The sequence below is a fragment of the Scedosporium apiospermum genome (genome assembly GCF_000732125.1).
Source record: "Scedosporium apiospermum strain IHEM 14462 chromosome Unknown SEQ_SAPIO_0089, whole genome shotgun sequence".
Classification (NCBI taxonomy): domain Eukaryota; kingdom Fungi; phylum Ascomycota; class Sordariomycetes; order Microascales; family Microascaceae; genus Scedosporium; species Scedosporium apiospermum.
In genome coordinates this window covers 509,724-532,487 of record NW_015971790.1, presented here as the reverse complement: position 1 = coordinate 532,487, position 22,764 = coordinate 509,724, and the positions used below count along the sequence as shown (strand labels likewise).

At 53.0% G+C, this 22,764-nt stretch overlaps 5 protein-coding genes and 2 pseudogenes across 5 annotated transcripts; 4 read left to right on the top strand and 3 right to left on the bottom strand.

Moving 5' to 3' along the window:
* Window positions 1–86: 86 nt before the first annotated feature.
* SAPIO_CDS3847 (uncharacterized protein) lies at window positions 87–2,731 on the top strand (the record flags this gene model as incomplete). Its single annotated transcript, XM_016786546.1, has 4 exons — window positions 87–547; window positions 678–810; window positions 881–1,165; window positions 1,226–2,731. 4 exons carry the CDS (start codon window positions 87–89, stop codon window positions 2,729–2,731), a joined length of 2,385 nt encoding a protein of 794 aa, XP_016643889.1.
* Window positions 2,732–3,400: 669 nt separating this feature from the next.
* On the bottom strand, window positions 3,401–5,440 carry SAPIO_CDS3846 (uncharacterized protein; the record flags this gene model as incomplete). The annotated part of the gene is made up of 7 exons (XM_016786545.1): window positions 3,401–3,999; window positions 4,075–4,336; window positions 4,450–4,562; window positions 4,643–4,776; window positions 4,845–5,000; window positions 5,067–5,171; window positions 5,259–5,440. 7 exons carry the CDS (start codon window positions 5,438–5,440, stop codon window positions 3,401–3,403), a joined length of 1,551 nt encoding a protein of 516 aa, XP_016643888.1.
* A 6,041-nt stretch (window positions 5,441–11,481) lies between these two features.
* SAPIO_CDS3845 (uncharacterized protein) lies at window positions 11,482–13,712 on the top strand (the record flags this gene model as incomplete). Its single annotated transcript, XM_016786544.1, has 4 exons — window positions 11,482–11,680; window positions 11,765–12,214; window positions 12,294–12,791; window positions 12,862–13,712. The coding sequence occupies 4 exons, from the start codon at window positions 11,482–11,484 to the stop codon at window positions 13,710–13,712; spliced, it is 1,998 nt and encodes a 665-aa protein (XP_016643887.1).
* A 540-nt stretch (window positions 13,713–14,252) lies between these two features.
* SAPIO_CDS3844 lies at window positions 14,253–15,506 on the bottom strand (annotated as a pseudogene; the record flags this gene model as incomplete).
* A 514-nt stretch (window positions 15,507–16,020) lies between these two features.
* SAPIO_CDS3843 (uncharacterized protein) lies at window positions 16,021–17,018 on the bottom strand (the record flags this gene model as incomplete). Its single annotated transcript, XM_016786543.1, has 2 exons — window positions 16,021–16,623; window positions 16,734–17,018. 2 exons carry the CDS (start codon window positions 17,016–17,018, stop codon window positions 16,021–16,023), a joined length of 888 nt encoding a protein of 295 aa, XP_016643886.1.
* Window positions 17,019–17,705: 687 nt separating this feature from the next.
* On the top strand, window positions 17,706–19,231 carry SAPIO_CDS3842 (putative hexaprenyl pyrophosphate synthase, mitochondrial; the record flags this gene model as incomplete). Its single annotated transcript, XM_016786542.1, has 2 exons — window positions 17,706–18,980; window positions 19,070–19,231. The coding sequence occupies 2 exons, from the start codon at window positions 17,706–17,708 to the stop codon at window positions 19,229–19,231; spliced, it is 1,437 nt and encodes a 478-aa protein (XP_016643885.1).
* A 1,479-nt stretch (window positions 19,232–20,710) lies between these two features.
* Window positions 20,711–22,162, top strand: SAPIO_CDS3841 (annotated as a pseudogene; the record flags this gene model as incomplete).
* Window positions 22,163–22,764: the final 602 nt, after the last annotated feature.

Below are 22,764 nucleotides of genomic sequence, written 5' to 3'. Positions count from 1 at the left end.
CTTTTTGGTGCTCGAGTCGACGGACACTGTTGCCTGGCGATATTGAGGGACACAGATTTTCGAGGGCATCAGGGTCTTGTTGGGTGATGGCTGGAGAACCAGTCTTGAGCGCTTTTGCTGCGCGCAAAAAGCTCCTTGCCAAGTACAACTCTGCCGCCGCGGAGGTAAAGAGTTCTAATGCTAGCGAGGAAGGGAGTTCGGGTGTCACCACCCGCTCTGGGGCGGAGCAGAAACGACGGAAGGCTTCGGCAGCATTAGCGGCACAGGGCGGTGATGGAAACGTCAAAACTGCGGCGTCTCAGAGAAAACGCCGTCGTGTGGCGTCTAAAGACAAAACGGCAGAGGCAGATGTCCAAGAGAATATCGAGGAACAACCAGTGGCGGCAGCCAAGCAGAAGAAAACTCTTCCGAGTCGCTCCAAGTCACCCTCTTCACTAGCGAAAATGCCGGTTACTGATGCTGAGGAGCCCTCTATGGAAACCGAGATGGAGGTGGACAGAACTCCGACTGCCAAATCCCCCAAGACTGCGATTTCGAAAGACTCTAGGTAAGATGAAAGGCAGTCTCTAGCTATCTCCCCAAGATTTTTTGTATATGAATGGAAGAGGATATAATTCTCCTTCTCTGTTTACTCTCTTTTTGGATTCTGAATATTTCTAACTATATTGAATTCGCAGAAAGGCAGAAACCAGCTCTTTACCAACACCTTCAGAGCTATTAGATGACAGCTCTGCCCAGCGGCTCATCATCCAAAATTGCTCAACCCAAAAAGAGAATGGAGTACTTGAACTACGCATCGATTCCGAAGAGGTAAGACTGCCCGGGATACTGAGCGTCTCTACGATTTTTGCATTTGTTAACACGGGGACGCAAATTTCAGCGCCTCAAACTGCCAGTTGTTGGTCAGTACGGCATACGGGTGCTTCGCGGAGAGGTCTTCATAGCCGGAGCTACCCTTCGCCCGTCTACCGACGTCATTTGGGTCCACGCTCCTCTTTGCTATTCGGTGCCGATTCTCAGATGCCCAGAGTCTTCGGTCCTAGAGCTACATCCTCATCCGTCATCGGATGGCTTCAGGCAACTCGGCCGTCTGTCACCTCTCTATTCTAATATTTGGAATCGATCTCAACCCGACAGCGTCTTTGGGAACCCATCATATCAAATTGTACGTCCGATGTGTGTGAGCTATGATAAGTGAAAAAATAAATGGCTAATATTTTGCTAGGTGTGCGGACCCGAGGACTTGCCGAAGAAGTCTGTTCTACGGCCTCTCTATTCGCCCCCAGAATGGAACAAAAAGCTCGCGGAGTTGACGGCTGATGGGACTCAATCAATGCCATGCCTCATTTGTGGCCCCAAGGGCTCCGGAAAGTCAACATTCACGAGGCTCCTCACCAATCGTCTCCTCACATTGCCAAAGCCTTCGCCTGGTCGGCGAACCCGCGCATCCAAGGAGGAGAGCGGCGTTCTCCTTCTCGACCTTGACCCGGGGCAATCTGAATTCTGCCCACCGGGGACGGTTTCATTAGTTCTAGTTCGAAAGCCCAACATATCGCCGCCTTTCGCCCACCCTTGGCCGGATGATTCGTCGGCTACATTAGTCAGGTGCCACGCCCTCGCCTCCGTCAATCCGGGCTCGGATACGGATTTATTTATAGAGTGTGCCCTCGATCTTTATAGCCACTACCAACAACGGTACAACGGATATCCTCTGGTTGTAAACACGCCAGGATGGGTTCTCGGTACTGGATTGGACCTCTTGACACTTCTCATTGGCAGCCTCAGACCGGCAGAGGTGATCTATATGTCTGAAGACGGTCCCACAGAAACGATCGAAGGACTTAGGTTAGCGTGCAAGACGCCAACCTTTAGCATGCTTCCATCCCAGCAATCCGACACGGGTACCAGAAAATCAGCGGCTGATCTACGCGCGATGCAAACCATGGCGTATTTCCACTCTGAGCAGCGGCAGAAGCCAGCCACTGTGAATCCTTCACCTCTATCTGCGATCGCCCCATGGCGGGTGTCATACGCCAGCAAAAACCGAGGCATTGCCGGAATAATCACGTACGGCGGACAACTAGAATCCGCCTTACTCGCGGAAGCCATCAACGGAATGGTTCTCGCGGCGGTGGAAATCGAAGATGAAAAGGCCTTCAGGCGCAGCCCGTCATCACCTCTGTCTGAAGCCGAACAAGCAATGGACGTAGACGCCTCGGATGGTGCCAAGATTCTGCAATGCGCCGACGAGTTAATGTCCTCTACTACGACAGACGGAATACCTCACATTGAACTTGCACACGGCGCCACCACCCTAGATATCCACTACTGCCGAACAATCGGCCTCGTCCTCATCCGCGGCGTCGACACCTCAACCTCCTCCCTACAGATTCTCACGCCCATCCCCCGCTCGAAACTCGAAGAGGTCCGGCAGAACGGCCGACACATCGTTCTCGTGCACGGACAGCTCGACGCGCCGACTTGGGCGTACACGGAGGATTTGTATGAGCGGGCGGCGAGTGGTGCCGACGGCTTGGACGATTATGAGGGTGAGGAAAATGAGGATGACGATGATGCGGGTGATGATGGGGTCGCGGTCGTGGGGGCGGGGGCGGGGTCCTTTGGGGTGGATCGGCCGTGGGTGGAAGGTGTGGATGGGAATAGGCGGAGGCAGGTTGGTGGGGGGACTTGGAGGGTGCGACGTGACTTGGGGAGGCATAATAATAGGTAGTTTGGATTTTGCGAGGGTAGAAATAGTGGAGGGGATGGTACGCCCTCGTTGTTTTGCTTCGTAGAAGCGAGGCTGCTTGCTTGATCTATAGCCATGGGCAGGGCAGATTCCGTATATACATGATGAGCACTTGTGGCTATAGCGGCAGGCTTCTGTCATTTCCATGAACGGTATGTTGCTGTTGTCATGCTCGAGTCGTCCATGTCGAGGGGCTCAGAGGATAGGCTCAGCCGACATTGATCTTCTCATACCCATTATTGCTCCAACGATCTCGACTACTATGCATATTCTGTTTTTTCAATCCCATCTACAACCTTTGTCTCCTCAAGGGAGAGTCTCAACAGATATGCATGAGTATAACACGTTAGAACCCATAGCAGAACAGGCCCAAAGTCCAAATCATGACCTAAACACATCCATCGATAAATGACCCAATGACCCATTATGCCCTTGTAGAGCACCCCGAGAGAGAAACACAAAATAACAAAAAGAGACAGTATGTACATCTAAGAAAACCCGGCTTATATATAATCTTCAGGGAAACATAGAAATCCCCCCTCCCCGCCGACTGCAATTAACCTAGGAACCCGGCCGGGCCATTTCCCAAGTCCCAGTACCAATCTTCCAAAGTAACGTCGGAAAAAAAATAAGAAAAGGAACGCCAAATATTTACGCCCATTTTCCTAAGAAGCTCATGAGGGCCATACCAGCCATGAGACCAAAAATGCCCATGAAAGTCGAAAACGCCGACGCGTTCGCCATTTCACCACCCATCCAATCGCCGGCCCACATCTCCACAAGACCCACCCACACCAGGATACCGCCCGAAAACGCATCGAGTGTGCCGATGGCGATGGCGGTTGCCGGGTCGTTTCCGTTAAATACCGAAAGGCAACCGGTGCCGATGGCCATGCCGATAGGGGTGACGAGGGCGAAGCACGCGGCGAGGACCATCTTATGCCACATGGGGAAGTTCGCCTTCTCCTCTTCCTGGTTCGAACCGTTAAGAGATGTAGCCTCGCCGCCGGCGGTCTTGGCCAAGGACTCGCTCGTATGCTCCTGGGGGTGGATGTGATGCTGGTGATGGCCCGGGCCATGCTGATGGACGGAGTGGTGGCCGAGCGCCGCGAGAGCATGGTGCTGGTTTGTGCCCAAGCTGGCAATGCGAGAACCAAGCGCGAGGCCCTCGAAGAATTGATGGAAGACGATGACGATGAAGAGAGTGATGAAAAAGGAGTCGCCCGATACAACAAGCGTAACTCCGATGACTGGGTTTGAGTGGATTAGTCAGTCTCTGTACCACTAGTCATTCCGTATAAAAGAGGAATTGGATAGAAACGTACTCAAAGAATGGAAAATAATGCCAGCCTCCATCACATAAATGTTGACCGTCTCAAGTGACGCGTTAGCCTTTTCGACGGAGTAACCCTCGGGACTGCCATTCAACATCTTCTTATTCAATCGGGACCTCATGAATCGCTCGCCGAAGTATTCGACGAGGAAGGAGATAAAGATGCCAGCCATGAAGATGGAAGCGGCCGTCCCTTCGTATTCAATGCCCTCAACACAATCATTCTGGAACATTAACATCGCGTGGACGAAGAGCTATGAAACCGCACACCGTTAGCTGGGAAGGAGCAAGAGAGCCGTGGGATAGAAACAAATTCAGAACGTAGGGGAGCAGCGGATAAATAGGTGTCGGGGGCTTTTTTCCTTACGTGGACAAACGCAGTAGAGATGATGATGCCGGTACCGAATTGCTTGAGCGTTACCCAGATGACATTGAGTTTCGACGGGAGCCATTTGGCGAGGAAGATGGGAGCGAAAACACCTTGGAACGAGTATGAGCTCACGACGCTTCGACGTACACAAGGTACATTGCCCTGGGGAGTAGAGATAGGGGATTCTTACCGACGGCACTTGTTGCAAGGATGGCAAAAATGAGACCGATCCTCAAGCGCACGTTATATTCACGGTCCACCTTGTCGCACTTCTTTTCTGTTGTGGAGCCCCCAGATTCCGACTCTCCGGCACCAACACAATGCCTGGAGAAGTTAAAAGTTGTTAGTACTGCTCCTAAGGGGATTCCGTTTCGCAGTTTGGTCTGACATACTCAACGCCGGCGTGGAAATGGCAGTTTAGTCCAGAAGGGTTTTCGCTTTCACTTTCACCTGATTCGTCGTCGGCATGGTCACCGTCGGTATCACCATCGCCTGCCGCGGAGGGTATGTCGATTTCGACATCATCGCCGTTAGGGGCTATACAGTATCTAGGTGCAAAAAGTCAATACCCTGTCAACAGATCTCGGAATAACTATAGGGTTTCGGGGCCTTACAAGGCGCTACCGTGGTTGTGGCATCCGGTAAAACTAGCAGGAAGCTCCTCGGTTGCGGTAACAGTAGTCTTGAGGGGAAATTCGTCTGCTCCTGCCATACACCATCTAGAACGAAAATGTTAGCCCCTCTGAATAGAGACACAACGCGACTGACTATCGTGCATGATGAGAGGGAGAGAGGGGATGATCTACATTGTGGCGCCGTGCAGATGGCAGTCGGAGACGGCGGTAATGGCTGAAGAAGTAGTGGTGGGTGTCGCAGCTTGTCGAGCGACGCGGGCGTAGGGGGTGATGGCGGGTCCCGAACTGAGGACACCCGGGCATAAGAGGATTAGGCTTAGAAGGCCCGTGGTAGATCTACTGATCGGCGCCATGATAGATGTGGTCGAACGAGATGTTTCGAGTTCAAACACACAGAAGTCCTCAAACAAGGTTCGATTCTGGCGCAGGGAAAAGGCGAAAGGCGAATAGGTAAATCAATAGACGGGAGTTGCCGCTTGTTCCCTCCGGAAGGGACTAATTCAGATGTCGGGTTTCCTAGGCCGAATAGCTTATCCTAAATGGTTGAAGAGATGATGTTGACTTGCTGCAGATGGAAAAAGAGTGGACGATCAGCTTCATTTATCAATAGAAGTACTGTGGTTAGGTTGCACAGATCCACTTACTCTTTTAGATACTTCCTTGATTAGTAGTTATATGGGAGATGAACCAACAACATAGGGCCTTGTTCCTGGCGTGGGATGAAGTGGCAAAGGTGGGTGAAGGACAAGGGCCTAAAGCACCTTGATGGGTGGTGAGTGGATGGAAGAGGTAGGCTGAAAGCGGCCACAAGCCAAACAGGTGCACGTCGGACGGCCGAGATAGAAGGATTGGGAAGCCGCCGAGCGGGTTTAAGCAAACCTGGGATGAAGATGGAGGGATGGCAAGCCTCCCAGGACCTTTAAGGCTCTTCCCTTTTCCGCAATATTGGCAAGGCCAAGACTCGTCTCGCGGAATCGGCAGACAACAGAGCTATTGGGGACCCTTTCGGACGTCTAGATCCCTTGTCGGCCGAGAGAGAACCCCCACACTCGAGTGGTACCCAGCGATCGGGTTTCCGTAAGAGAATGGATGAAAATAGCAAGGATTTGATGTGGGTGGGTTGGCGGGAGACTCTAACAAGTCCAGCGAGAGTGGGCAGGGCGCTCTACACCACAGCTAATACTAATAGTATCTGGCTTGAGCGGCTTGAGTGGCAGAACCTCGTCGCAGAACTGGGCAACTGGGTAAGTTGGGTGGACAGGGCACGAGATGAGACACGGGAGCAGCTGAGCTCCACGGTGATGGATGATCGATGCGGGATGATATTCAGAAATAGCCCAATATCTCGTTTGGATCCAAACCCCAGAAATGGGGCAACAATTAAAAAGGGTGGGATGGATGTAGGGCAAGATGAGGAGGATGGAGCAGCTGAGTATAGTGAGAAGGGAGTATCCGACACACAAAGGAGCTTGGACAGAGAAAGGCGACGAGAGACAAAGACGTGCAGTTTGCAGTTTGCAGTTTACAGCTTCAAAGAGCAGTTGTACAAAGCAATAGTGTAGATCTCGTCGACAAAGATAGACAGAAATAGACGAGGGACGCCGAGTCAAGGTTCTTTGCACGATTTTGTTCCTTTTGTTTCCCACCTTCCGTCGTTCCTTCCACACTTTCTCTTGGTCATAGTTCCCTGTTCCAGCTGGAGTGAAATTCATAGCGTGTGTACAAAGCTGACAAGGTCGTATAATAATGAGTACCCGGATGGCTCAAAATGGGGGCACTGTTCTTTGTCCCAGCCAAGACTTGGAACTTACGAGGGAACATCAAGCAACCCCAAACCTGCCTCGACCTTTCCACTTTCTATAAACTGCAATGCTTGCTCTGCTGCTTCTCAAGTTGATCCCCCCCAACGTTATATCTTTCATTCTTCCACGTTGGAGGATGCGCCGAGCTATTCTCGACGGCCATTTCTCCTCCCCTCCTCGAGAGAGAGAGCAAACACCCCCTCTGGCTTGAGCTGTGGGTGACTTGGTCTTCCCTGGTCCCGCTGTGGGGTCGTTTTGCGCAGAAAAACGCAGAAAAGCGTGGGCAGGAGCGAAGACGTGAAAAAAAAAGGTCGAAAAGCACCCTGATGGCCTTTTGTCCTTCCTCTTTCTGGCACGGGGGCGTCATAACCAGTGATAGAAGGCCTGCTATTGGTCCGCAAATGTCACGTTCGGGATGTATTTTGTACTCGCTCCACCAGCATTCGAAGTAGATTAAATCGGTACTTTGCAGTTTGTGGGTGATAGGGTACAATGCCGTACATCGGCACATGTACAAGTACACTTTCAAGCTAACGTGCTCTAAGCCAGGGTCAAATGGTCTGCATATTTGATCGATTTGATCGGGTGTCTCCAAGCTCTCCCACACCACCAAAACCTGCAAGATTATCTGCTGCGATTATAAATCTTGTATACTTCCCGTCGTGTTTCCCCAGAGCCTGAGCCGACTAGGGAAAAAAGACATAAAATGGGAGAGAGTGTTTGGGAGGAATGGAGCCCACAGAGTTGTAACCCGCAATTGGCAATTGACCCGCGCCGGATCATCATCCAGTCCTTCCATATTGCAGCTCCGGCCCTCAAGCTTCGAGAGACTTGGCATTCCTGATTATCCTTTTCAGCATCCGTTCTCGATATGAGGATAGAGGATGTACAGTATCTCCAATATCAGGAATGATGCTTGGTACCGGCAGTTCGTTCACGTTCGTCATTAGCTGCACGCGGATTTCCAAAAGACGTCAGGCAACTGGCCCGTGTCGTGTCAAGCCTCGAACCACCCAAGACATCTGAGAATCATCGATCTATCCATGGCCTGGACCCGGATGACTTCATCACGTGAGCTTCATTCGACATCACTTGGACCCAGCATTCCAGACCTCATCTGACCCCAGGCTCGGAGGGTTGAGTCTGGTTATGCAACTGAACATGATTGATGATTTCCACAGCTGTGGCACTAGGACATGAGCAACCGTCACTGTTGGACGAATTTAACATCTGCTCACAGTCTAACCGGCGCGTGCATTATTCGAGTTAGGTTTCGTGGGATCTTCCTCTCCGTGACCTGGATCGTGGCTATGGCCATTTCCCTACGGCCTACCGCCCCTGCTACATTTAAAATATTCGAGAAGAAAGAGTTGGTGACGGACCGCATATGATATCTGGCCTCTGCTCAACACTCATAGGTAAATGTTCATTCCTTTCCAGCAAAGGATAGGCGATGAGGTGGTAACCCGGTTTGCAAATGTTTCTTTTAACATGATGTCGAAGTTCAATATCACATTGGGAGGAGTGCAATTTCTAGCAATCCGTGAATCCCTTGTGGAGTCCTACTCAAGAAAGGCCCTCCGTGATGGTTTCGCATATCAGCTAGGCCAATTTATTTGCAAACTCTTCTCTCTCTCTCTCTCGCTCTCAAGAGGGAGGGGGTTTGCCTACATCTAAGTTGCTAGTATTAATCCCTTCCAGTGCTCCTGAGGCTTTAGTATCACTCCGTCGCACCGTCTTACAGTATGTGCCATCATTGGGTGCGGTTAGTGTGGCCAAAGTCGACTTCCCTAAGCCGAGTCGAGTCCTGCTGCCGCTCTGCAGCAGAGAGGACACTCCTCCGCTCCTCCCAACTGCAGTTCCCGTCCTGCCCCCGACCCAGCGACTTCCTGTCCTTCAATTGCAACCATCCTCATCCTATATTTTGATTGTATTTACTAGGTATAGCTAATGCTGACTGGACTCCATGCACGTTCACTCAACTGTGACCATGTACTCTGACACCTGTGAGTCGCTCTGACCATGTCTGGAGAAGCGAAGAATGATGGCATTGTTTGTTTACGCAGGCTATATTTTCAAAACAACTTCATCTTCTTCTCAGAGAAAAAGAAAAAAACATTCAGAACACAGAGCCTGCAAACACTTAACACATTAAATCAGAACAACGGCAAATGCCTCTATCATCCAACGATTTGAAGACATTCTTGATCCATTTTGTGAGCTCGATCACACCAAGTTCACAACAGAGAAGCTTCTCCCTTTCTCTATCTACCTTATCCTGCAGAATATCCTACCTGCCAATCCCCAACCCATCGATGATTCTCTCCTCCAGAATCTCCCATCCAAAGCACGAGAAATCGGTAAACGTATCCTGCCTCGGTCCCTCCCTAACAACTTCCTATACCCACCACAGCGCAATCGCCCCTTCCCTTCTTCTAGGCCGTACTCGCCCCGTGAGTGGGCTAGCCGCTTCAACGATTCGCTCTCCTATATCGCCGAAGTAGATGACCCTGCGATGGAGAAGGACCTACGCGGCGTAGAGCCACCAGCCCTCCCGTACCAGCCTGACTATAGCAATTCATTTAACTGCTATCTTGCCCGTGGGCAAAGGGCTAGGCTGTTGCGAAGTGGAAAGCTGCAGTATTCTTTTGATGCGGACTCGTTTACTCTCTGAGAGCCTGAGACGTTCCTCCAGTCTGGTGTCTACTAAGGGGTCACTGTCGCCGATTGGGCTGTTGATGGTGATATCTTAGAGGAGCATATCTTGAGGAGTGAGTTTTGTAGTGTTGTACTGCTTTCTAGGTAGTACTGCGAGCCTTATTCTCCCCAACCTGAGTAGTCTATCTAGCATAGCGAGCTCCGTTCTCCACCTGAGTAGTCTAGCGACCCTCATGACCAATTACCACCTCCTGTAAGTCTCTTCTGTGTGGGAACGATGAAAATGAAGATGCAAAGACATATGATCAACAGCTAATGCCATCCATCTGCTCCTACGCATGCTAGGTAACTATTATTACATTTACGAAATCGGTGGTCAGGGTTCTCCAGGCCTGGTTCTCCGACGACACGGACAGCGATACGCTGCCTTCGAATCTCAGCCTTCGATTTCAAATCCCCATCGACGACTTCGTTGGTTCCGACCACCGTTCTACTGAGAATTGGCGATCTATCGTCAAGTGGTTGATGTTCCAGGGCATCCCTGATCAAGGCATTAGCGATTCTAGAAGCTGTTCGCCTAAAGTCCTTACTGTATGACAGCCTCGGACCCGCATACCATCTGGCCACCCTGAGCGGCTCTTTTCCGGACCTGCCTTCATGCCGAGCTCAGACTCGGAAAGTTTCTCGTCTGATGTCTCCCCCTGAGCGTTTTAAAGGACACCTCCTGCTTCAAAGCAATGCTTGGTTGGCGTGTATGATTATCCCGCCGGGGGGGGGGGGGTTTGCTATTTAGTACTTCCCCTATGGCCAAGATTGAATTGTTGTCTCCGTCAATTGAGGGATAGGATGAGGGACATTTTCTTCTTAACTACCTTGCGAGGACGAAACCTAGGGTTCTATTCTTTGGTGATTTGCTAAGTAGCCTCTTCCTGGCCGATTTAGTGGTATTTAGTGGTACAATGATCAATGGCCTCCCTCTCGAGTACTATCTGAAATAAGCCCCCGAGTCTCTGACGAAGTGTGTGTCCGAAGACCGGCGCCGATGGTGGGGCCACACGGCAAGATCCGATCCGCTGATCGAACAGTGCGTCCGACTCCGACTCGGTCCTAGATGGCCCGATCCTCCTCCATTGACATATACGAAGCAGCCGGCTATAGATTATCAGGCCTTTTCTCCATCCAAGCGACACGACTAGATGAAGCTCATCCTACCTTCATTCACGGTCTGGCCATGAGCTGCCCCAGACCCCGCACAAATATTCCGATTCCGGGAGATTGAACCCATCTCGCTGCGGCGGGGAACGCGAATCTGTAAGCTTATATTTTGGATCTGGTGCTGATATTGATATTAATTGATCTCCGGAATAAAGAATCTCGCATAACCCCCCTTTCGCCCTGCCCCTCCATAAACAGGCAAAAGGTAAAAATCATCAGACTGCCCCTCTCCACATCTCTCCACACCAGCCACTTGGCGATATTATTATAGTATACCGACACGAGAAATCCGGGACGAGAAATTATTGGTTGGAGAGGATCTGTTTCGGACGGGATGGGGTACGCACAACTGCCGCTCATCAAGCCCGCCGAACTTGGATGTTGTGACTGATGATATTAGGAATTTAAGATCAGTCGAGGGAGGCATTCAGGCACAATTGCCCTTGTGAGGGTCAGGGCCTCAAGCTGACTTGCATGCTATTACGACTTTTGATTTATTTCGATGTTGCGAGGGTTGCGATCCCCCGGGAGTGTACCCCGCCCCCGAGAGAAGGTGTGAGAGATGGCATGTTATAAGCTGAGAGCCGACATGGCTCTCTTTCCCTTGCAGTTGGGAAGTAGGAGATCCGTTCGCCGGTTCTCAATCCACCGATTCTTTCGGACGCAGTAGGCCCCCAAAGACTTTGGTTCTTAACGAAATAGCTCCCACTGGCTCCCAAATGATGACACTCCGCGGACTCCTCGCCAGCGTCCTGGTTTCTGCGTCGCTGGTTAGCCTCGCCGTCGCCCGCCCTACTCATGCGCGCAGCGCGCTCGTCAAGCGCCAGGATGAGATTTACGAGGAATATGACTTTATTGTCGTCGGAGCCGGGACGGCGGGACTTACTGTTGCGGATCGTCTGAGTGAGGAGGGAAAATGTTAGTCTCAACCTCTCCAACCAAGGTTTCCCACACTTTCTCTCCCTGTCTCTCTCAAAAGCTTAACTGGGGCTTGTGCTATAGATACCGTCCTATGCATTGAATATGGCTACCTCGACTCCTCAACAACAATAACTGCAATCGGCCCCGGTCCCCGTCGCGACACCCTCCCCTCCGCCACCCGCTACTACAACATAACCTCCATCCCCCAACCGGGCCTCGCCAATGGCCGCAAACCCGCCATGGCCGGCGCCGTAGTCGGAGGCAGCTCGGCCGTCAACGGCATGTTTTTCGACCGGGGCTCCGCCGAGGACTACGACACTTGGTTCGGCGTGGCCGGCGAGTGGCAGGAGGACTTTGCCGAGGAATGGGGCTGGGAGAATATCCTGCCGTATTTCAAGAAGAGCGTTACGTTTCATCCGCCCACGGAGGAGGAGGTTGAGGCCTATGGGATGACGTACGATGTGGAGGGGGCTTATGGGGGAAGCGCGGGGATTCATTCGAGTTATGCGCCGTATCAGTGGGATGTTCAGCGTAAGTTGGGACGGACTGCCACATATAAACAGCCTCGTATCGGGGAGAAGTATGCTGACCATTCCCCCTCTCTCTGTAGAGCACATCTGGGAGGGCTTCAAACACATCGACGGCGTCGACTTCCCAATCGAAGGAGCAGACGGCCACGCAGTCGGCGTCTTCTGGTGCCCCAACTCCATCGACCCCTCCACCCGCACGCGCTCCTACTCCAAGATCGGCCACTACGACACACTCGACGGCCCCGCATACCGCCAGAACTTCCACCTCCTCACCGGCCACCGCGTCACGCAGGTTCTGCTCGAAGAAGCCGAGGACGATGATGGCAACGTCGTGTGGGATGCCACGGGCGTAATGTTTACGCCGCGCGATGGGCCCATGCCTAGTTCGGCTTGGAGGGTCAAGGCGAGGAAGGAGGTTGTGGTTTCGGCGGGGGCGTTGCATTCGCCGCAGGTTTTGGAGAGGAGTGGGATTGGGGGGAGGGATATTTTGGAGGCTGCGGGGGTTACGCCGAAGGTTGTTTTGCCGGGTGTTGGGTGGAATTTCCAGGATCATCCGAACTATGGGATGTCCTTTAGATGTGTGTTACTAGCCCACAGCCCCTTTTTTCTGTTTGTGAGTAGAATATCACTGACAAAGAGCGAACCTAGGGACCAAGGAGGACCTCGGACCTACCCCCGAAAACTTCAACCAAGACAAAAACTTCACCGCCTGGGCCGACGAACTCTGGGCTGCTAACCAAACGGGCCCTCATGCCGCCTACGTCAACAGCGGCGCCTTCCTCCCTCTCTCCGTCCTAACGCCCGATTACGCCGACATCGCCTCGGCCATCGCCTCGCAGAAGGCCGAAGACCACCTCCCCGAGGGCCTCGACCCGACTATCTACGCGGGCTACCAGCAACAGCTCAAGGTGCTCTCGCAGACGTATAATTCGACTGGGACGGCGATACTAGAACTTCCCTTCTCGGGACGCTCGAGTTTTAGCCTTGTGAATCTGCATGAGCTGAGTCGTGGGTCTGTGCATATCTCGCCTGATGATGATGGGACGACAGATACGGGACGGGGAGACGTCGAGCCTGTGGTGGATTACCGCACGCTCGTTAATCCCATTGATAACGAGGTCAACGCCATCTTCGTCGCTTTCGTGCGCAGCTTCTTCGGCTCGGAGTACATGGTCGAGAACCTCGCACCTGTCGAACTCACGCCCGGCATTGACGAATATCCCGATGGGTCGGAGGAGCTGGACGGCTGGTTGAGGAGGGTGTTGAGTCCGAGTACGGGACATCCCGTGGGGACGTGTTCTCTGGCGCCGTTGGAGCTGGGAGGAGTGGTTGGGCCGGATTTGAGGGTTTATGGGACGAGGAGGTTGAGTGTTGCTGATAATTCGGTCATGCCGCTTATTCCGGGGACGCATACTAGTTCGACTGCGTATGCTATTGGTGAGAAGGCGGCTGATTTGATCAAGAGGAGGGCGGGTTGGTGGGATGATGCTGAGGAGTAAGGGGAAATCCGGCCGAGCCTGGGGAACCTGATGCGGAGAATGAATCCATCGAGGGTTGGAGAGCTCGCTGTTGCCCTGCTTGACTGACTGGGTTATCGTGTCCGCTGCCTCGCAGTGGTGACAGCTGAGAGTGGTGCAAAGGCATTGGGACTTGAAGGGTTTGAGGGTTTACTTCTTGTACATCTTAATATCCGGCCATGTTATTCTTACGAAAAACAAATGCGAAGTACGGTTGTGGCAGCCCGCCCAAAGGGTCTCTAGGGGATTCTTTCCCTCGGGGTGTGCCCCATGTCCCTCGAGTGAAGATATATTTGCCGATATGCTCATGGAAAGCCGGCGTTGCTGGTAAGCCCGAAAAAAATCTTTAGGGTATATCTATTTTTGAGAAACTATTCTTCAGTCTGTATGCCGTTAATTTCATGTCAAGTGAACAGCGCAAGGCCATGCATCCGCCTGCCATTCCGTACCGAACCATGCAATGCAATGCAATCCGAACCCATGAATCCAAAAGAAAAACAACCAAAAGCTCCTTAGAATCAATCACAACAACCCCCGTTTTCCCTTCCCGTTCCCTTTCTTCGCTTCTCCAGCCAACCACGCACCTCCTCCCTCCCCGGTAACCCTCGCATGTCGAACCTGGTGAAGCTTCACGTCTGCCGGGTGGAGGGGATTATAGACCGTATCGCACAGCTTGCATTCCTTAAAGGGGAGCTTCGTCGATAGGTTTAGCGTTGTTTGGACTTTGCGCGTGGCGGCAGTTGATTGCTTCGCTGATGATGGTAGCGCTGTGGCTTTGGATGGTGTTGAAGAAGATGAAGAGGCTGTTGCTGTGTTGAGGTAGAATTGGTAGGGCATCGTGTAGGCCGGTATTGTTGCTTCGGCGTCTTGTCGTGAGGTCTTAGAAGTGGGATTGTTTGGTGGCGGTAGTTTGTTTTCTGACTGGGACGGGTTCGCTTCTGGTGTCGGATTCCTCTGTTTCTTGACCGCGTCCCCTTTACTCGAACTCTGAGACGACTCATTCGTCTTACTCCTGCCTATCCTCGGCTTGAAAAACTTGTCCAGGGTCACTCGCCTCTCATCATCCACATCCTTCTCCTCCTCCTCATCATCCTCCTGCTCCCCCGCAATAGGCACAAGCGAAGGCCGAATCTTCAACCGTCTAGGACTCGTCCACCGCCTCACCGAGGGCGGTGACGAAGGGGGCGACGTCCCAACCGCCTCCCTTCCAGCGACGGGATCCGACCATAGTAGTCCGCTACTACTTTGCCCGACCGAGGAACGCGGCGACGAACTCCCGGCGGCGGCGGAGAAATACCCATCGATAGCTGGCTGCCCGGCTCCCGCCATCTTCTTCGGCGCTATCGAAGGTGGTAGCAGTAACGGCAACTCCTCTTCAATCGTAGTAATAGTAGCCACAGAAGCAGAAGAACCTCGTCTGGGCTCACTCTTCTGTCGCTTAGCGGGTGGCTGCTCCGTCGCGCCCGCCGCCAGAGATGACGAGTTTCGTTTTGAGTAGGTTCGGATTACGCGTCGGTTTGGTGTGTTGCTCTCCGTGAGAGGGGGGAAAGCCATCCTAGATGATGGGGGGATGGAGTGGATGTCGCGGTTCCATTGCTTTGGGCGGAGTTTGGGTTCGTCGTGGGGTTTCTTTCTGTGGTCTTGGTTAGTGGTGTATCCTCCACTAAAGCCGCAGTTTTGGAGAGAGGGAGGTAAGACAAACATGATGAATTCGGGGGAGCTGGGCGGTGCGTCGAGGAGGGATTTTGAAACGTCGTTGACCGAGACGCGGGCCATTGACGGCGGTACTTTGCAGGAATCGAATCGTGGTTTCGGGAGACTTGACGCGATGCTCGAGACGCGCTGGATGTTGGTGTAGACTAGGTGTGTGTTGGCTTAACATGATAGTCTCAAAAAGCTTCCAGAAGAGGGTGAAAAAAAAAAAGTTGTAAGTCATAAACCGGAAAAGGTAAAATAGAATCGGAGGGGTTTCAGAGACAAGGCTGGCCAGGAATGGAAATAGAAGTCATGATGGAGGAGGCTGGGACAAGGTTGGCAAGAGCAATACTTGTTTGGCGTGTCAAAGTGCTTTCGACCCACTCGAGGGCGCGAAAAGAACGCGTCGAGCGCGTCACCATCGCGGAGTCACGTGTTTTATCGAAGTTCCCAACAGTGCTTCGGACCGTCATCGAGAAACTCATGCCACGCATTCTTATCAGGAAGGGTCGGTGTCCTAGTTACAAAGTATCAAAATGGAACCATGAAACGTCTCTTGAAGTGGATGAAATTAGAATTGGCGGAAATAGTGTTGCTACTTGGGTTTATTCCTCCTTCGTAGATTTGTCCCCTCCACGCCCTCATCCTTTTCCTTCTCGATGATCCTCACCTCCTGATCCCCCTCTTTCTCGCCCTCATCGTCGACCCCTCTATCATCCTTCTCACCCCCCGAAATAACCCACGTATTCACCACCTCCTTCACCTCCCTCACCCTCACCTCCTTGCCCACCCCTTGCTCCATCCTCCACGCAAACGCCGAATAAACCACCACCTCCGCCACAGCCACAACGATTGCCCCGGCGAGCGTCAGCAACACCCTAGCCGGCGTGCTCCACCACCTCGCCACCATCCAGATCGTCGCCGCTACGCCCACGATGCTCACGAGGAAGTTGAACACGAGCATGAGCTGCTTGTTCACCTCCTTGAAGGCCGCCGCGTCGGAAGATTCGGGACCCGCGGTATCAGCATCGGTTTTGTTGTGTGGGCGGTTCACTTCGGCGAAGGCGGTTGCGAGGGCGGCGTTGGGAAAGTGCTGAGAGAAGGTCTCGAGGGTAGGGGTGGGGTTGAGCATGCGTTCGTAGGCGCGGGCTTCTTCTTCGCGGCGGAGGCGGGCCATGAGGGCTTTGTATTCGGGGGACTGGAGGATAGTAATGTTAGCACAAGAGTTTAGGAATATGAGAGTTGTAGCGCAGTAGAATAACTGATGCTGATGCTCGTGCTGATGGGAGGGGGTCGAGGTGAACTCACGGGTTCCGGCTTGGGGGGAGGCGGCGGGATGTAGACGCAGGATCCTCGAAGGAGCGCTTCTAAGGAATATTCCTTTTTACTGTCCTCCTTGGCCCGGAGAGCCTTCCAGAGATCGAGGATCTGGCCGTGGGAGATGGGCTTGCCAACAGCAGGAGATTCCAGACTAGGCTCCTGGTTCTTGGTCGTGTTTTCGTGTTCTGTGGCGGATGCGCCTGGGAGCGGTAGAGGCTCATCCAGGGTCCCTAGACCTTCCACTATGGAAGGCGTCATCGTAAGAAGAACCATGGCGACGGTGATGGCTGGTTTTGCGCATTCCGAAGCGATGCATGCAAGTTCTTAAAGCTGTCTCTGCCGCTGCAGTTGCCTGGAAGCTTGCGTTCGCTTTGTACCCATGTAACAAATACGAAATACTTGGTCGGTACAAAGTACAAGGAGAATACGAAATCCAGATCGGGATAGCTTTGCACTCCACAACCGGCGACACCTGTCTTTACACATATCCACCCAATAATGGCTTCGCCCCAACAACCTCGGCCGGATTGGCAGCTGGCCTCTTAAACCCGCGTCGCAAAAACTCGGGACGAACATCGAACGACGCCTCCCGATCTCAAGAAGACCCAGCAAAAATTACGGCGAGACTAAAAAGTCCCAAAAAATATTAGCCTCAGCCATAAGCTTCCTCGCGTTACGATAAGCGAAAACAAGGGCGGAAAAAAGGATACGGAAAATTCTCCCTTTCCTCTTCCCTCCTCTCAATTGGCAACCGCGTTCTTCAATTGGGACACCCTGAGATCCCCGGTAGCTGATGTTGAGTCGTTGAACCGAGAGATTGGCTCCCGCCCTTCCCCCAATTCTCTTCCGACAACACCGTGAAAGGGGAAAAAGTTCCTGACCTCGTTTGGAGGATTCGCCTGCGGAAAAGAAACTAAACGCTAGTTTTTTTTTCACCTCAAAAACGAGAGAAGCAACAGGATGCGGTCCTCAATCCGCCACGGTGTTCGGCGGTGTTCCCAGAGGAACTACGTCCGGTGTAATGGCAGCAGCTCCCTGCGTCCTTTTTCCCTTTCTCGCCCTTCCACATGCTCCGGCAGCCTCCCCTACACGAGGTTACCTCTCCTCTCCGGCACCAGCGGAACCGCCCCCTTCGACCCCCAATCTCCCCGAGCCTACCACTCCTCGTCTAGGAAATCCTCCGCCTGGGCCGCCGTAGCCTCGGTAGCCTCCAACGTCGTGACCAACGCCGCGAAGCGAGCCGTAGGCGCCGCCGGCACCGCAGATCTCCCCATCCACCCGCTCAAGGTGGTAGCCAAGGAGCTCAGCACCAAGTTCCTCACTCCCAACATCAAGAAGCTCGTAGCGTCGCGCACCCCACAACTCGACCGTGTGGCCAAGTACTACACCCAATCCGAGGGCAAGTATGTCCGTCCGCGGATCGTCCTCCTCATGGCCCGCGCCACCTCGCTCTGTCCCAAGGCCGGGCCCGAATCCCTCCGCGCTAGCGCCATCTCTATCGACCAGGCCATCTCTCCCGCTACCATCCTCTCGGACGTTAACCCCACGAACCAGTCCGCTAGCCTTAACTCGCCGCCCGACGCTGAGGTGATACCGGGCGTTAACCCCGCGCAGCGCCGTCTCGCCGAGATTACGGAGACGATCCACACGGCGTCACTTCTTCACGACGACGTCATCGATCTTTCTGAATCACGCCGCGGCGCTCCCTCTGCTAACCTCCAGTTTGGCAACAAGATGGCAGTCCTAGGCGGAGATTTCCTCCTCGCGCGCGCGTCCGTCGCACTCGCGCGTCTTCGACACCCGGAGGTCATCGAGCTCCTCGCCACCGTCATCGCTAACCTCGTCGAGGGCGAGTTCATGCAGCTCCGCAACACCGAGGCCGGCGAGCGAAACCCCGTCTGGACGGAGGAGGCCCTGACGTATTACCTCGAGAAGACGTACCTCAAGACGGCTAGTCTCATCTCCAAGTCGTGTAGGGCCACGGCTATCCTGGGCGGTGCCGACGCCGCGACCGTCGACGCCGCGTATGCGTACGGCAAGAACCTCGGCCTGGCGTTCCAGCTTATTGATGATATGCTCGATTATACGATTAGCGGGAAGGATCTGGGAAAGCCGGCGGGCGCGGATCTTGAGCTCGGTCTGGCGACGGCGCCGCTTTTGTTTGCGTGGAAGGCGAATCCGGAATTGGGGGCTTTGGTGGGGAGGAAGTTTGCCGAGGAGGGAGATGTAGCGAGGGTAAGTGGGGGTTACTTTGGATTTGCACTCACAAATCCAAAGCCAGAAGAGCTTTGTTTCGATTTGGTTTTCTAACGAATTCCCTTTAGGCGCGTGAACTCGTCCTCCAGAGCGACGGCATTGAACAAACCCGGGCTCTCGCCGAGGACTACGCCAACAAGGCCGCCGCGGCCCTCGAGGCCTTCCCCGACAGCGAAGCCAAGGGGGGACTCCTCCAGATGACGCGCGACGTATTAAAGCGAAAGAAATAAACGTTTGCCAAAAAGACGAAAGAATTCGAACCGAAAGAAAAGGAGAAAAAAAAGACCTCTACTAACAAACCCTTAAACAAATGAAATTATAAAATTCCTAAATCATTGGAGTTTGGACAGGGCGGGGTTCATCAGAAACTAATAGACGGGTTGTAAAATGGTTTTTTCATTGTATTTTTCTTGTTAGAGAAGAGGAGAAGAAGACGAAGGCGGGCTAGAGAAGTTGTTTCGGTTGGTTTCCTTGCAACGCTGTCTGATTTGGGCAACCTTGAAGAAGGATATCCCCCTCCCCTCTTTCTGCGCTCTCTCCCTTTGGGAGTTCCAGGCAGAAGGATCTCTGGTTGGAGAAGGCCCCCGCGAATGGTTGGAGTCTTGCTTCTTGCCCTTGGAAGGTGTTAGAGACTGGACGACGCCCTCTTGGCCCCCCTTCTGTGTGTATTATTACGAGTTTATCATTGCAAACATCGCCACGGCCTTTGGAAAGAAAAAATAAGAAAATAGAGGAAAGGAAGTCTATTCTTCTTTTCTCACATCATCCTCTTTTTTCTTTTTTTCTTTTTCTCTTACTTACATATTTCTTCTTTTCTTGTTCCGTTTGCATGGGAATCTTAGAATAAAAACCAAAACGCTCAACTCACATCTTTTTGGCCCTTAGGCAGAAGGGGACTGGAGGGGATACTTTTTTGTATTTGTATAGACGTTGGGGAGAGAAAAGAGAATCACTGAATTGTATCTCGATGTTCCATATGGTGAAGAACTGTCCTGGACGCATTTATCAACTGGGCTTGGGAGACCATAGGTGCCGAGGCCTCTAGTATTTTCTCAACTATCGATCTCCATCTCAACATGGAGAACTGGGCTTCCGAGATCCCCAAACTCTATAAGCAGCTGGTGGCTGCTGCCCTCCATCTCGACCGGACAGCTCCGTGTCCCGAGCTAGCGCATCCTCTCGGGACTGCCCGAAGCGCTCATTGGATCCATCCCCGTGAAGGAAAGTGCCGTTATCTTCGTGTGTTTATCAATGGGGATCCCTTTTGCGACTGGCACTTCCAACTTTTCTCCACTGCTATCTGCGATTTTTTTAGTTGTTTCAACACTCGTTCTATATCGAGAGGTTGGAAGTATTGACGCCCTTGTAATATCGAGCTGTCGTTGTCCCGCATTTGACAATTGACCCCGCCATCATCGATGAACCCCGCCGCCAGACTAGCTTTCAGTCATCTATCTCCATTTGATGACTTTTGAGCTACAGCAGTTCATACCAGATAAAATCACAAATCCAAAGAGGGGGTGATTCATCCTGGCCCAGGGAGAAGCCCCTCATAGAATACACTCATGGACACTTAAGGTATCGCAGCCCCCCGCCAATTGAAACCCTAAAACCAAGAACCCAATCCAGAGAGTATCTGGATCACCAGCCGAGCTTCGAGGATACCCCCAAGTTCTAGCATCCAAACCCAGACCAAACACAAACACACAATGAGCTCACAGATCGTCCTCACATCAACCCGCGCCGTCCTCGCCCTCCCCGACGACACCCTCCTCCTCACCCCCGCCACAATCACCATCTCCCCACAAACCGGCCTCATTACCTCCATCGTCCCTGCCGTCCTCCCACCCACCTCCTTCCCAGCCGGCACCACCTACATCAACCACTCCCCGCACATCCTCCTCCCAGGCCTCGTCGACGCCCATGTCCACCTCAACGAGCCGGGACGCACAGAATGGGAAGGTTTCGAGACGGGCACGCGTGCGGCCGCGGTTGGCGGCGTCACTACCGTCGTGGACATGCCGCTCAACTCGATACCGCCGACTACGACTGTCGCCGGGCTGAAGGCTAAGGTGGCGGCGGCGAAGGGCCAGTGTTGGGTTGATGTGGGGTTTTATGGGGGCGTTGTTCCGGGGAATGAGGAGGAGTTGATCCCGTTGGTTGATATGGGTGTACGGGGATTCAAGTGTTTCCTGATCGATTCTGGGGTAGACGAATTTCCGGCCGTTACGCCCAAGGACGTTGCTAGTGCTATGCAGGTTCTTAAAGACGCTCCGACTACGTTCATGTTCCACGCTGAAATGGATTGCGGTGCGTCGGAACCTTCTACGCTACCGCCAACTTCCTACAACACCTTCCTCGAATCGCGGCCACCAACCTTCGAAACTACCGCCGTATCCGAGATCCTCAACCTGGCCCACACGGCGCCAAACTTGAACCTTCACATTGTGCATCTTTCCGCCACCGAGTGCATCCCCATGCTCCGCGAGGCCCGCCAAAAGGGCGTGAAAATCACCGCGGAGACGTGCTTCCACTATCTGGGACTGGCGGCTGAAGACATTGAGGACGGTGATACGAGGCACAAGTGCTGTCCTCCGATTCGGACGCAGAAGAATCGGGATACGTTGTGGGAGGAACTGAAGCGGGCGGATTCTTGCATTCGGACTGTTGTTTCGGATCATTCGCCTTGTACGCCTGAGCTGAAGATTCTTCCGGAGAGACTCGGTGGTCGTGGACACGGGGCTGACGAGGAGAAAGAGTCAAAGGCAACCCCTGGCGATTTCATGGCCGCATGGGGCGGCATCTCATCCGTGGGCCTAGGTCTTCCTATCCTACATACAGCAGCCAAGGACCGGGGACTCACCGTCGTCGACATCGTCCGTCTATGTTGCGCGGAAACGGCTAAGCAGGTTGGTCTGTCCAAGCGTAAGGGTAGCCTCCAGGTTGGGCTTGACGCGGATATCTGCGTGTTCGATGACGGTGAGGAGTGGACTCTTACTAAGGGCGAGATGAGATGGAAGAACTCTTGCTCGCCGTGGGAGGGCAAGAAGTTCCGGGGTAAGGTGCAGGAGACATGGGTGCGTGGGCAGAGGGTGTGGGATGGGGAGAAGGTGGTGGGTAAGCCGATTGGAGAGGCCATTCTTGAGAGGAGGGAGAGGTGAATACACTTTAATGTAATTACGATGATGGAAGAAATTCAAGATGCTGGGAAGTATCACGATGATGTCTCTAAGGAGCTATTAATGTGCTCCCCCGGGATGGGTACAAGATCCAACATCAAACAAAGGAGCTGCGAGAACTACGGACACAGTTGGTATCGGTCAACGTGCCGTTCCTGCTTTATCAGTTTCAAATTCTGGACGTCCGACGGTCCATTAAGTCCTTCCCTGGGTCGGTGAGGTCTACGAAGTAGCCAGATACTTGACATGTGCCTGGAACAGGACGGCAGGAGCGTGTCTATGCCGAGAGAGTTATGTGGAGCCTGCGATGCCTACGGCAGGCGCGACAATTGACAGGATGCAAGGGCAGCTGCTGTCTCGGACGCTGTTGATGTTTTGTAACTTTGTATATTTCCATGTTTCAGTTAGGCACAACATGACACTCGGCGGTCTAGATTTCCAGAGCTCTACTACACACTTGGTCTCGGGCTCTTTTACTCCTCCATATCGTGCAATGTATAGCTGCTATTATTTTTAATTTTGCACCGGGGGGGGAGGAAGCACTGATATCGACCTCTAAGCGTCATTGGAGTTCAACGCGACAA